Here is a 12,822-nt window from a genome sequence, read left to right as displayed (position 1 = left end):
ACACAATAGGTTTGTTATTCTATATGTAAAAGAAAAATCCTTATCATTCATTACAAACTCTATTAAAAGTTAAAACTCTAATTTTGGTTCAATCGAATTTTTTTTTTTTCATGTTCTATATCCACTCAAATATTCTATAAAGGTGTTCAGGATTTAATACGTATGTATATAAAAAGTAAAATTTGACATTTATTTTTATATAGATACAGTACAACTTTTTTTTACCAAAAAGTATTCAATTGGCCACTCTTCAATGGTTGTAGTCCAATCATATAAACGAATAAATAAACCCCCATAGTAAAGCATCTAGTATCCCCGAATTATGATCAAATTTATTACGACACGCTCCAAACTTCACGGGGATTCTATTACTCTCTGAACTAAATTTTAAGGTATTTTTATCAGCCTTTTTAGCTGACGTGGCACCTTTTGTCACCTTTTTTAACTGATGTGTCACCTCTGATATGGGTCTCATTTTATGTAATAAAAGTGTCACGCTAGCACGAAAGGATGACAAAAATACACTAAAATTGAGTTTAGGAGGGTAATAGGACCCTAGTGAATCGTTGGAGTGCGTCAAAAGTCAGAACAACTTTGACAATAGTTCGAATTATTGGATACTTATCTCTAAACTCCTATCTAGAACATGATCCATAAGAAGTAGTAATAATTAAGAAAGAAAAATAAATAAAACATTATTCTACACATCTAGATAGGATTTATTTACTAAATATTCTATAATAATTACAAGTAACAATCAACTTTAGGAGCTTCATTCTTCAACTTGAACAACTCTAAATCATTCTCCAATGGTGTCAAATTCAAATCCAAACACAAAACTCTTGAACTCTTTAATTTCTTCACAACATGATGAGGAACTTGATGAATATTATTATTACTATTATTTTCATTCAACATACCTCTATGTCTTCTCATATGTCCACCTAAAGCTTGTCCTATAGGAAATTCAAGTCCACAAATTGAACATTCATGTATTTTTGGTTTAGGTGGAGAAATTGGCATTTGGAAATTCAATTCTCCCATTAATCTTGGCTTCTTATGACTTGCTCGATGACCGCCAAGTGCTTGAAACGAAGAAAATTGTCTATTGCATGTCTTGCACTCGAAAACTTTACCAGGAGAGTTGGTCATGCTCGTGTCAAAATGATTTTGTTGATGTGAAAATAACATCAAGTAATTTGCCATGGTTTTTAGGGTTTTTAATTCACCTTCTCTTTCTCTTTTTGTTGGTAGAACCACCATGGTTTTATACAATATATGTTGCTAGAAATAGTGTTTTTTTTGGGGTGGGGTGGGGGGTTGGGGGGTAATGTTGGATGTGAAAATTGTTTTTTGGTTGGAGAAAGAAAGAATGAAAATGATGAAAATGAATATTTCATGGGGGTTTAGGTTATTTATAAGGGTTATTAGTTGGGAGGTTTGACTAGGAGTAGTTGACTTTTCTTTTGTCATGACCAATCTTGGCACATTATATTTCTTGTGGTATAAGTAAGATAATACGTTCGCTTTTACTTGTCACATTTTGATTTATTACACCTATTAATATATATATATATATATTTGTTTATTTATTTTTTACACTATTCGGTATCTGCATTGGAGCCCAGACTAATTCGAATTGCGTACTGCAGGGCCCTTTCTCGGTGAAAATTTAAGAAAAATAATTAATTAATAACATGGTTATGTTACCATAATACCCCTATTAAATAATGTTTATATTGTGTCCTGAAATTAATTTGAAGCAAAATAAATAACATTAAGAATAAAATAGAAAAAAAAATTATCTTTTTGTTGATATGCCAAAAGTGACAAGTAAAAGTAGAAATTTAATTAGGAAACAAGTGATAAGTAAACGAGAACAAAGGGAGTATTTTGTTTGGGCTAATTATCTTAAGTCATGTTAGTACTTTTCATTTGTTACTTGTCCAGGGCTTAACACATTCTTTAAGTTGAAATAAATAGAATTATAATTTTACTGTACCATCTTTTGAATATAATAAATTCAATGTAAAAATAATTATAGTTTAATAATGAAAGTAAATTAGAAATTAAGTGATAAATTATATCTTGATTTTCTTAAATAGACAAGTAAAAATGGATATTTATTTTTAATACACTGGATAAATAAAGTGGATGGGGTAGTATTTTCTTTTCCCTTTTGGTGTAAACTACTTTTAAATTAAGTTAATCATTTCTTAATATGCATATATTAATTTCACATATTGAGACAAAAAAATGTTATAAAAAAGTTTGTCCAAGTTGAGGCTGTAAACTTTGAATGGAAGAGTTATTTACATCATGCATATGTCACACCTCACCATTGAGCTACAAAGTGGATTTATAAATAAAACAAAAAAATAGTTTAGACCCAAATTTATGGTAATAATTAATAATTTTAGTATTAAAACATAATTATCCTATATTTTATTTGTTGTTATCTAGAAATGTATGTGTGCATTAGATGGAAGCAGGTGCAAAAGTATAGAAAATTTGCTACTTTGACTATTATTGTAGGTGTCTTTTGGGCAATTTGAAGTGTGAATTTGGTAAGTCATTGTTGTGCCATGCTTTTGATTTTTTTTTTTTTTTTTTTGAATATATTGACTCTTGTGAATTTAATGGATATATACTAGTCTTTCTTGTTTGTAAGGTCTAATATACATGATTCATAAATAAAAAATGACCATATACATTAAAGGACATGTAGGATATGTTGTCCGGTGCATTAAGCTCTTGTTATACGCAAATTTAAAAGAAGATTGAATCATAAGTGTCTAACTTTTTTTTTTTGGTTGTTAGGTTGCATGTTAGATGCTTAGGTCAGAGCTGAATCGAGAATCAAGTTCGGAGTCATGGTTGAGGTCAGAATCAAGATTGGGGTTGAGGATCAAGTTCGGAGTCTGTGTTGTGATAGATCAGGGTCAAGATAAGGGTCCGATCTGTGTTAAATGGTGATAATCCAAATTTGGTGTAATAGTTTATTATATCTTTCGAAATAATATTTTCTTCTCACCAATCAAATGATAAAAAATAATTACTCAAACAAAAACACTTATTTTCTACTAAAATATATTTTAGGAAACATTTAACATAGAACTAATTTTCTTCATATCAAACACACCCATAAATAAGTTGATTTTTTGGTACGTTAAGTAAAATTCTTTTATTCACACACAGATATAGAAGTATATGTTATACAGGTCAAGTTAAATTTCTTTTATGCATACATACATATATATACTATTCTCTGTTTCAAAATAGTTGGCTCTTGTTGACTTAAACTTCCCTTAAAAAAATTATTAAGAGTTTTTTTTTTATCAAATTAGTCTTATTAATTATATTTTTAAACATAAATTTGGGTATATACACTTTATTTAGTCATTTAATGATAAGAATAGTAATGAAAGAACGTAATAGTATTCTCTTAATTTTATAATAAGACCAACTAAATTGAAACAAATATTTATAAAAAGAGAATCAACTAAAATGAAGAAAACATATATTATAAAGGTTGTATAATTGTGACTAGCCATTAATATTAGCATAAATTTGTGGCAACTTCATTTTTCTAGAATATTGATTTGGCCCTTTCCCACTTGAGTTTTTTTTCAAGTTACTTGGAAGAAAATAAAATTAAAAAAAGTTCACAAGTCTTATCACTAATCAATTGTCATTAAATTATCTTTTGGAGGTCACAAAGGGTTTGTTTCTAATTAATTTATTAATTAATAAGTACACCTAATACATGAAGATATATATATACAGAGAGAGCGCTATTATTGTGTAGCAGTCATATATGGAGGCGAATCCAAAGGCGGATTCATGATTTAGAATCTACGGGTGTTAAATAGACTTGTTGATTAAATTAATCAAAAACTCTAAATCGTAAATTCGAGTCAACTTATGTACAAGAGGTTCATTGAATCTCCTTCAACGAAAAATAATGCTATTTATACATGATTGAAAAAAATTATGTTTATATAGTAAATACTGGACTCGAGAAAACAAGAAATTTTTTAGAGTTACACTGTAGTAATTGATTAAACTTACTAAAAAGGCAGGTTGTCAGCAAATTTCGAACCTGGACTTGTTGGGTGAAATTAACAGCTTTTTGCCATCTGAACAATAGGCTACTTTGGTTGTTTGGATGACAAATTTGTTATATATATATATATATATATATATACTTTATTTATAGATTCCGTCGAAATTTGCGGGTGGCGGCCACCCCAAGTCCCTGGGCGAACCCAAAATTTTTAATTTAGATTCGCGCATTACAGGGGCCATTTTTGAGGGATGACACTTCGAAAAGAATTTTTTTTTTCACTTTCAGCAACTCAAATTCAAGATTTCTAATTAAAATTAGAAAAATCTCAAACTATCGTATATTTGTTTGACAATTAATTATATTGTAAACAAATATAGTAGTGTTAACAATATACTAGAATTTTGGTGATGATGCTCTATGGAGCCCTTTCATATATTTTTAATTATTTTGGTTGTTTTTCACTTTGAATCATCATTAAACTTTTTAATTGTAAAACTTAAAATATTGTAGTAGTTGTCCGTACCTTTTCATGTACTTGCCGTACTTTTAATTTTTCTAGAGTTTATATTTTTTAATATAAAAGTCGTATATAGTATTCTATTTATTTTGATAATATATATTTCTAGAAGGAGTAGAAAGTATATAGTCAACTATTATGATGCACTCACTTAGATGCAGTGATGTTAATATACATTTTTCAAGCAAATCTTCATTTCTTAATAATTAATCTATGAATTAATAAACATGCATATTATTATATTCTAAGTAACTTTTCAAAGGTTTATATATGTAAATTACCTAAAGGACCTTGAGAAATAATGTCGACATGTTGAAGACATTATACATGATAATTGAGATATATAGAATAATAAGTTAATTAAAAGTGTGTTATACTAATTTAGTTTTTTTTTTTTTTTATAATTTGATCACACGATTTTATATGGCATAAAAATATATAAACTAAGAGGTCTTGAATTCAAATCTCATCCGTGCAAAGGTGATTTCACGTGTTTGACCCATAATATATATTCACACATCTAATTGATGAGGAAGAAACCACTTAAATTATTAATTTATAAAAATATAAATAGAATATACTATATATATATATATATATATATATATATATATATATATATAGACATACACGTCTGATTGATGAGGAAGAAACCACTTTTTTATAGATCATTCCAAGGACAGAGTGTTTTTCTCTTTCTATATTTTTATTAAGTTCTAATAGTAATAAAATTATAATATTATTCTGTTTTATAATTAGAGTGTCTGCTTTTTCTTGAGGTTGATGATCTGATAATCCTTCAGGATTTGATTGAATTTGTGTTGTCTTTTGTAATATTGTTAGATAAAGTTTATCTTATAATTATGGGCGGAGCCACCTCTAGCGAAGGGTGGTCAGATGCACACCCTTCATTGAAAAATTATATGGTGAATAGAGGTTAAATATTAATTATCATGAGTGTATATTCAATTTTGCACACTCTTAACATAGTGGAGAATAAAATGTGCACGCCCTTCATTAAATTCCTGGCTCCGCCACTGCTTGTAATATATCACTCATGAGAGTATTATATTTTTATTTGGTTAATTTCTTTTCATACCTCTTGTAATACTAGCTTTATTTCCGAATTTTCTATGTTATCTTTGTCTTTATTAATTAAATTTTTGAATTTCAAATGGAGAACATATTTTGCATGCAAAAGATTCTCAACTAAATACTATTACATACTTTATAATAAATCTAGGAGAGGAAGTTCAACAGAAAAATACTAAAATATTGAAAACCCTAGAGATATTAAAAGACCTGCAAAACAAACAAAAGAAATTATTAGGTAAAATAGAATTAAGTTTAGATTTCTTAAAAAATCAACAAGCAAAATTAGATAAGAGATTCAAAGATTTAATTAATAAAGACAAAGATAACATAGAAAGTTCTCTATTACTGAAATTACATTTAATTAATTAATCATCTTTTATTCGTCTGTGTCTCTTTTCTGCTTTTAATTGCAAATTTAGATATTCTATTTTCTTGAAAGAATCTATTGTAATGTTCTTATCCTAGTCAAAAAGTCTCTCTATTCCATTATTCTCTAATTGATTTTTTTTAAAATTTTTCAATAATCGATACAATATCCAATATGTTCTAATTTAATTTTTAACAGGACTAAGTGGTCTATACAGCCTAAAAGTTCTTCGCGGTTTAAAAATATAATAGCTTCTGGCAAATCTATTGATTCTATTGTTATTTCGTTTGTACTTCGGGTACACAGAATCTATATATTACCAACTTCAACTTGAGTTTAAGTATAAACAAGAACAGAATGAAGTATATCAAATACCCTCAACATAAGATCAAAATGACCTTTCCAAGAGGTGTATTTTATTTTGCAGAAATTAAGATGAAACGGAAAATAGCCAAGTCGTCCGAATTCATGGATTTTCCTTAAGGAAATAATCCCCCTCACTGTATCCGAGGTTGTGGAATTTTTTCTCCCAGGATAAAATGTCTAACAGACCAATAGTAGCGGTACCTCAAACGATTGGAATATCTTCGAACTCACAGAACATTTTGAGTGATCACACAAAATATTTTTGAGACAATAAGAGAGTTTTTAATCTAAAATTTTCGTACTAAACCTGTGGAAGAAACCGAGTTTATATAGCCACAACATGCCTCTTCTGAAAAGAGGCAATGGTTCACTCCAAAGGTTATACCTTTGCTGTAAGTTCATGCCTGTTCATCAAAGATTGCATCTTTTCCTGAACAGTCATCTCATTTCATGAATCAGTGTGTCACTTCATTGAAGGATTACATCCTTCTAAAGAATCATTTTGAACCATTGAAACCTTCTGTAGCCTCAGTTCAGAACAATGTATCATTTCTGAAGCACTAGTTCGAAAATAATGTATCAGTTCACTTGAAACAGTGCAGCTGTTACTGCATGTAATATAAATGGAGGTCCGAAACTGCAGAAAATTTTTTACTGCATTTTTCCTTGGTATTCTTTGGGATTCAAATAAAGTTTGTCCAAAAAGATAGATCTCATCGATCGATTATTTGACAAATCCAAATTTAAAGCCGAGCCGAGCCGAGCGACGACTATGACGACGACGGTGCGAGACATCTATTATTTCTTGCCTCACTTGCCATGTGGAGTAAGTATTCTTGATTATAAACACTTTCAAGTTCTCTTCTTCCACCAATGTGGGAGAAAGAGTAAACTTTCTAATTTGAGAGTACACTTTCCATTTTAGTGTCTCCTTCCCCTCCACTATTTTATTCTCCATTTTTCCATTCACACTTCTTTCATATACTATGAACCCAACAATCCTCCACATGAATGGGGAATGACTATTTTTCATAAATTTTTTACGGATAGGTATATGATCATCAAGCAAAGACTGATTGCATCTGGATAAGTGGGTTTTTCTTTGAACTTTCCATAGTGAACATGCATCAGATGCACTCGGTCAATTGGTAGATTTGATATCTTTGAACCGTCGAGCTTTAATGTACACCTAGACAATACATGTCATACAACCAACCTTTTAACGTTTATGGTTCTCATGGTTTTGTTCTTTTCAGCCATGAACACGTCCCGATTTCATGAGAGCTTAGAGAATAGGCCTTTACTAACATTCTCTTTGAAGCGTCTTCCACTTCACCCTCGCATAGGTGATTTCTAAATATTCAATCCTGCAGATTAAACTATTTGGTCAAATCTACCAAATTTAGATAATCATTAAAAGACTTTTCACCTCAAGTCTTATCCTAGTTTACTATACATTGTCTACATCATAGGAATGGGTTGGATAATTGACAATGTTGAACCTGTCAGACACAACTTTATTTGATCTCCTTGAACCTAGCTCTTGGGATCTCAAGTCTGCTAGGTAGATTTATCGCCATGCTGACTCGTCCTAGGCCGTAAACCCATTCCCTTGGATGTTCTTTCTACTCCTTCTCTAGATAGGTCTTTTGTAAGTGGACCCGACATATTATCCTTTGACTTTACATAGTTAATAGTGATAATTCCACTAGAGAGAAGTTCCCTAATGGTATTATGTCTCCGTCATATGTGACGAGATTTACCGTTGTACATCATGCTCCCTGCCCTACCTATTGTCGCTTGGATATCACAGTGTATACATACTGGTGCCACTGGCTTGGGCCAATACGAAATATCTTTCAAGAAATTTCGGAGCCATTTTTCTTCTTCACCAGTCTTATCTAATGCGATAAATTCAGATTTCATTGTAGAGCAAGCGATACAAGTCTGTTTGGATGATTTCTAATAAACTGCTCCTCCACCGATAGTAAATACATATCCACTTGTGGATTTTACTTCGTTCGATCCGGTGATTCAATTTACATCACTATATCTTTCAAGTACCACATAATATTTATTATAATGAAAAACATAGTTTCGAGTGTATTTAAGATACCTCAAAACTCTTTTCATTGCCATCCAATGAATTTTGTTGGGATTACTCCTGTACCGACTCAATTTACTAATTGCACATGCTATGTTTGGTCGTGTACAGTTCTTATATACATTAAACATCCTAATACTCTTGCGTACTCCAATTGTGAGTCACTTTCACCTTCATTCTTTCGAAGTGCAAAATTCACATCCAATGGAGTCTTGGCAATACTGAATTCCATATCCTTGAACTTATCAAGTACTTTTTCGATATAATGAGACTGTGACAATGCTAACCCTTGTGGAGTTCGATAGATTCTTATTCCTAAGATCACATCTGCAACTCCAAGGTCTTTTATATCAAACTTGCTCTCGAGCATTCGTTTGGTTACATTTATGTCACAAATATCTCTGCTGATGATCAACATATCATCCACATATAAACAAACAATGACTTGGTAATTTGGTGTGTCTTTAATGTATACACATTTGTCACATTCATTTATCTTGAATCCGTTTGCCAACATGGTTTGGTCAAACTTTGCATCCCATTGCTTAGGTGTTGGTTTTAGTCCATAAAGTGACTTAACAAGTTTACACACTTTATTTTCTTTTCCTGGAACCATAAAACCCTTAGGTTGTTCCATGTATATTTCTTTCTCCAAATGTCCATTTAGGAATGCGGTCTTCACATCCATTTGATGGATTTAAACATCATATACCATCGCCAAGGCAATTAACATTCGAATCGAGGTTATCCTTATTACTGGCGAGTATGTATCAAAGTAATCAAGGCTTTCCTTCTATTTGAAGCCTTTTACTACAAGTCTTGCCTTGTATTTGCCAATAGTACCATCCGCCTTCATTTTTCTTTTGAAGATCCATTTAGAACCTAACGGTTTATTTTCGGAAGAAAGGTCAACCAATTTCCATGTATGGTTGCTTAAGATTGAATCTCTCTCACTATTGACTGCCTCTTTCCAAAGGGATGAATCCGAAGATGCCATCGCTTTCTTAAATGCTTGAGGCTCATTTTCTAAGAAAAATATTACAAAATTTGATCTAAATGATGTAGACGTTCTTTGACGTGTACTACGTCTTGAATTTTCTTCATTATGTTCATTCTCAATTGGTTCATCACGAGGTCGTTTAGATCCTCCACTAGACTGTTCATGTCTAATTTTATATGGGTAAATATTTTCAAAGAATTCAACATTGTCTGATTCAATTACCGTATTTTCATTAATATCCGGATGTTTGAATTTATGAACCAAAAATTGACATGCTTTACTACTTTTAGCATATCCTATGAACACACAGTCCACCGTTTTAGGTCCTATCTTAACTCTTTTAGGTATAGGAACTTCAACCTTCGCTAGACACCCCTACACTTTGAAATATTTCAAGTGGGGTTTCCTTTCTTTCTATTTTTCATAAGGAATTGATTGTGTCTTACTATGGGGAACTCTGTTGAGTATACGATTGGTCGTAAGGATAGCCTCACCCAATAAGTTTTGTGGTAAACCAGAACTTATAAGTAAGGCATTCATCATTTCCTTCAAAGTTTGGTTTTTCCTTTCCGTAATTCCATTAGATTAAGATGAATATGGGGCTGTAGTTTGATGGATTATTCCATTCTCTACACATATTTACGCAAAGGGGGATTCACATTCTCCGCCCCTATCACTTCTTATTATTTTAATCTTTTTGTCTAACTGATTTTCAACTTCAGTTTTATATTGTCTAAACGCATCTGTTGCTTCATCCTTACTATTTAGCAAGTAGACATAATAATATCTAGTGCAATCATCAATAAAAGTTATGAAATACTTTTTTCCACTACGTGATGGTGTTGACCTCATATCACAAATGTCAGTGTGTATTTAGTCTAAGGGATTGGAATAACTTTCAATGGACTTATAAGGATGCTTTGCATACTTCGATTCCACACACATTTGACACTTTGATTTATTGCACTCAAAGTTTGGCAAAACTTCTAAGTTAATTAGTTTTCATAACGTTTTGTAATTAACATGACCTAAATGTTCATGCCATAAATCATAAGACTCAAGCAAATAAGAAGAATTCAAACTTTTATTTATTTCAACAGTCATTACATTCATCTTATAAAGTCCTTCGATCAGGTAGCCTTTTCCTACATACATTTCTCCTTTACTAATTACAATTTTTCCAGAAATGGTTACACATTTGAATCCGTTCTTATCTAGGAGTGAAATAGAAATTAATTTCCTATGTAACTCTGGAACATATAACACATTGTTCAATGTCAAGACCTTGCCGGAAGTCATCTTTAAGCAAATTTTTCCTGTTCCCTCCACCTTAGCAGTAGCGGAGTTAGCCATGTAGATCATTTCTTCTGCTTGAGTCGGAGTAAATAACGAAAAAAACTCCTTTTTGGTACATACATGTCGGGTGGCACCAGAATCCATCCACCATTCGCGAGGATTCCCCGTCAGGTTGCATTCTAAGAACATAGCACACAGATCATCACATTCTTTATTGGATTCAATCATATTTGCTTGATCCTTCTTCTTGCCTTTCTTTGGGGCACGACAATCTGTGGACTTATGGCCAATTTTGCCATAGTTGAAGCATTTTTCCTTGAACTTTTTCTTGGGTTGATTGCTTCCTTGTTCAGCTTTCTTTCTTTTTTTTTTTGGAATTATTTTGGTCATCTTCTACAATATGTGCTCCATTAATTATAGAATTTCCCTTTGACCTTCTTTCGGCAGCTTTATTATCCTCTTCAATACGAATTCGGACAATAAGATCTTCAACAGTCACCTCCTTGCGTTTATGCTTTAAGTAGTTTTTGAAGTTTTTCCACAAAGGTTGTAGCTTCTCAACTATCACTACTACTTGGAAAGCATCATTCACAGTTAAACCTACAAAACAGTTTATGTGAGTATTAAGAACATTTTTAATTTGTTCAACTAAGGTATTTTTCAAAGATATACCTTCTGCTAAGAGATCATGTATGACGACTTGCAACTCCCGTACTTGAGAGACAACAGATTTGTTATCTATCATTTTGAAGTCCAGGAACCGTGCAACAAGGATTTCTTAATTCCTGCATCCTCCATCTTATATTTTTGTTCACGTGCCCCCACAGTTACTTTGATGTCTTGGTTCCACTATAAATATTGTAGAGGTCGTCTTGGAGACCACTCAGAATATAATTCCTGCAAAGGAAGTTTGAATGTTTCCAAGCTTCTACAATAACAAAGCGGTCTTTGTTCGAGGTTCCCTCAGGTACCTCAAGAGCGTCTTCGCTAGTAAACCGTTGCAGACATAAAGTGGTGAGGTAAAAGAATATCTTTTGTTGCCATCGCTTGAAGTTAATGCTCGAAAATTTTTTGGGCTTCTCCGTCAGTGCCATTGTTGGCGGAGCATTTGTGTGACCTTATGTGGCAATATTAGTGCCCCAAAGACGTCGTCGCATCCATCATTTGACTTTCAGTAGCCATTTTGCTATCACCACAAGATAAAAAATACTTAGTATTTCCAAAATACTACTTATAAAAGTTTAATTTTTTTCTTTTGTTTCTAGTTAACAATGAGGTTTTTATGACTTCCAATTGTCAACTAAATGATCTTTAACTTGTGATGAAGTTTTTATGACTTCAAATCACTAGTTAAGTTTAAGCGGAGTAGAAAGTTAAAACTTTAATCTCCAAAAACAAGCAATACAGATTATGTAATAGTAATTTATTTCCTTAAGATTGTTATTTCATTTGTACTTTGGGTACACAGAATCTGTATATTACCAACTTCAATTTGAGTTCAAGTATAAACAAGAACACAATGAAGTATATCAAATACCCTCAACACAAGATCAAAATGATCTTTCCAAGAGGTGCATTTTATTTTGAAGAATTTAAGATGAAATAGAAAATAGCCAAGTTTTCTGAATTCACGGATTTTCCTTAAGAAAATAATCTCCCTCACTGTACCCAAGGTTGTGAAATTTTTTCTTCCGGGATAAAATGGCTAACAGACCAACAGTAGCAGTACCTCAAATGATTGGAATATCTTTGAACTCACAGAATGTTTTGAGTGATCACACAAAATATTTTTGAGACAAGAAGAGAGCTTTTAATCTGAAAATTTCATACTAAAACTGTGGAAGAAACCAGGTTTATATAGCCACAATATCTCTCTTCTGAAAAGAGACAATGGTTCACTCCAAAGGTTACACCTTTGTTGTAAGTTCATGTCTATTCATCAAAGATTGCATTTTTTCCTGAACAGTCATCTCATTTCATGAATCAGTGTGTCACTTCATTGAAGGAT

The 12,822-nt window shown here is 31.7% G+C and overlaps 1 protein-coding gene across 1 annotated transcript; it reads right to left on the bottom strand.

The window, feature by feature from the left end:
• Positions 1–310: 310 nt before the first annotated feature.
• Positions 311–1,371, bottom strand: LOC107872688 (zinc finger protein ZAT11). The gene has a single exon (XM_016719312.2). The coding sequence runs from the start codon at positions 1,261–1,263 to the stop codon at positions 745–747; it is 519 nt and encodes a 172-aa protein (XP_016574798.2). The 5' UTR covers positions 1,264–1,371; the 3' UTR covers positions 311–744.
• Positions 1,372–12,822: the final 11,451 nt, after the last annotated feature.

This window comes from Capsicum annuum, unplaced genomic scaffold, assembly GCF_002878395.1.
Source record: "Capsicum annuum cultivar UCD-10X-F1 unplaced genomic scaffold, UCD10Xv1.1 ctg4662, whole genome shotgun sequence".
NCBI lineage: Eukaryota > Viridiplantae > Streptophyta > Magnoliopsida > Solanales > Solanaceae > Capsicum > Capsicum annuum.
This window is presented reverse-complemented; position numbering and strand designations above follow the sequence as displayed.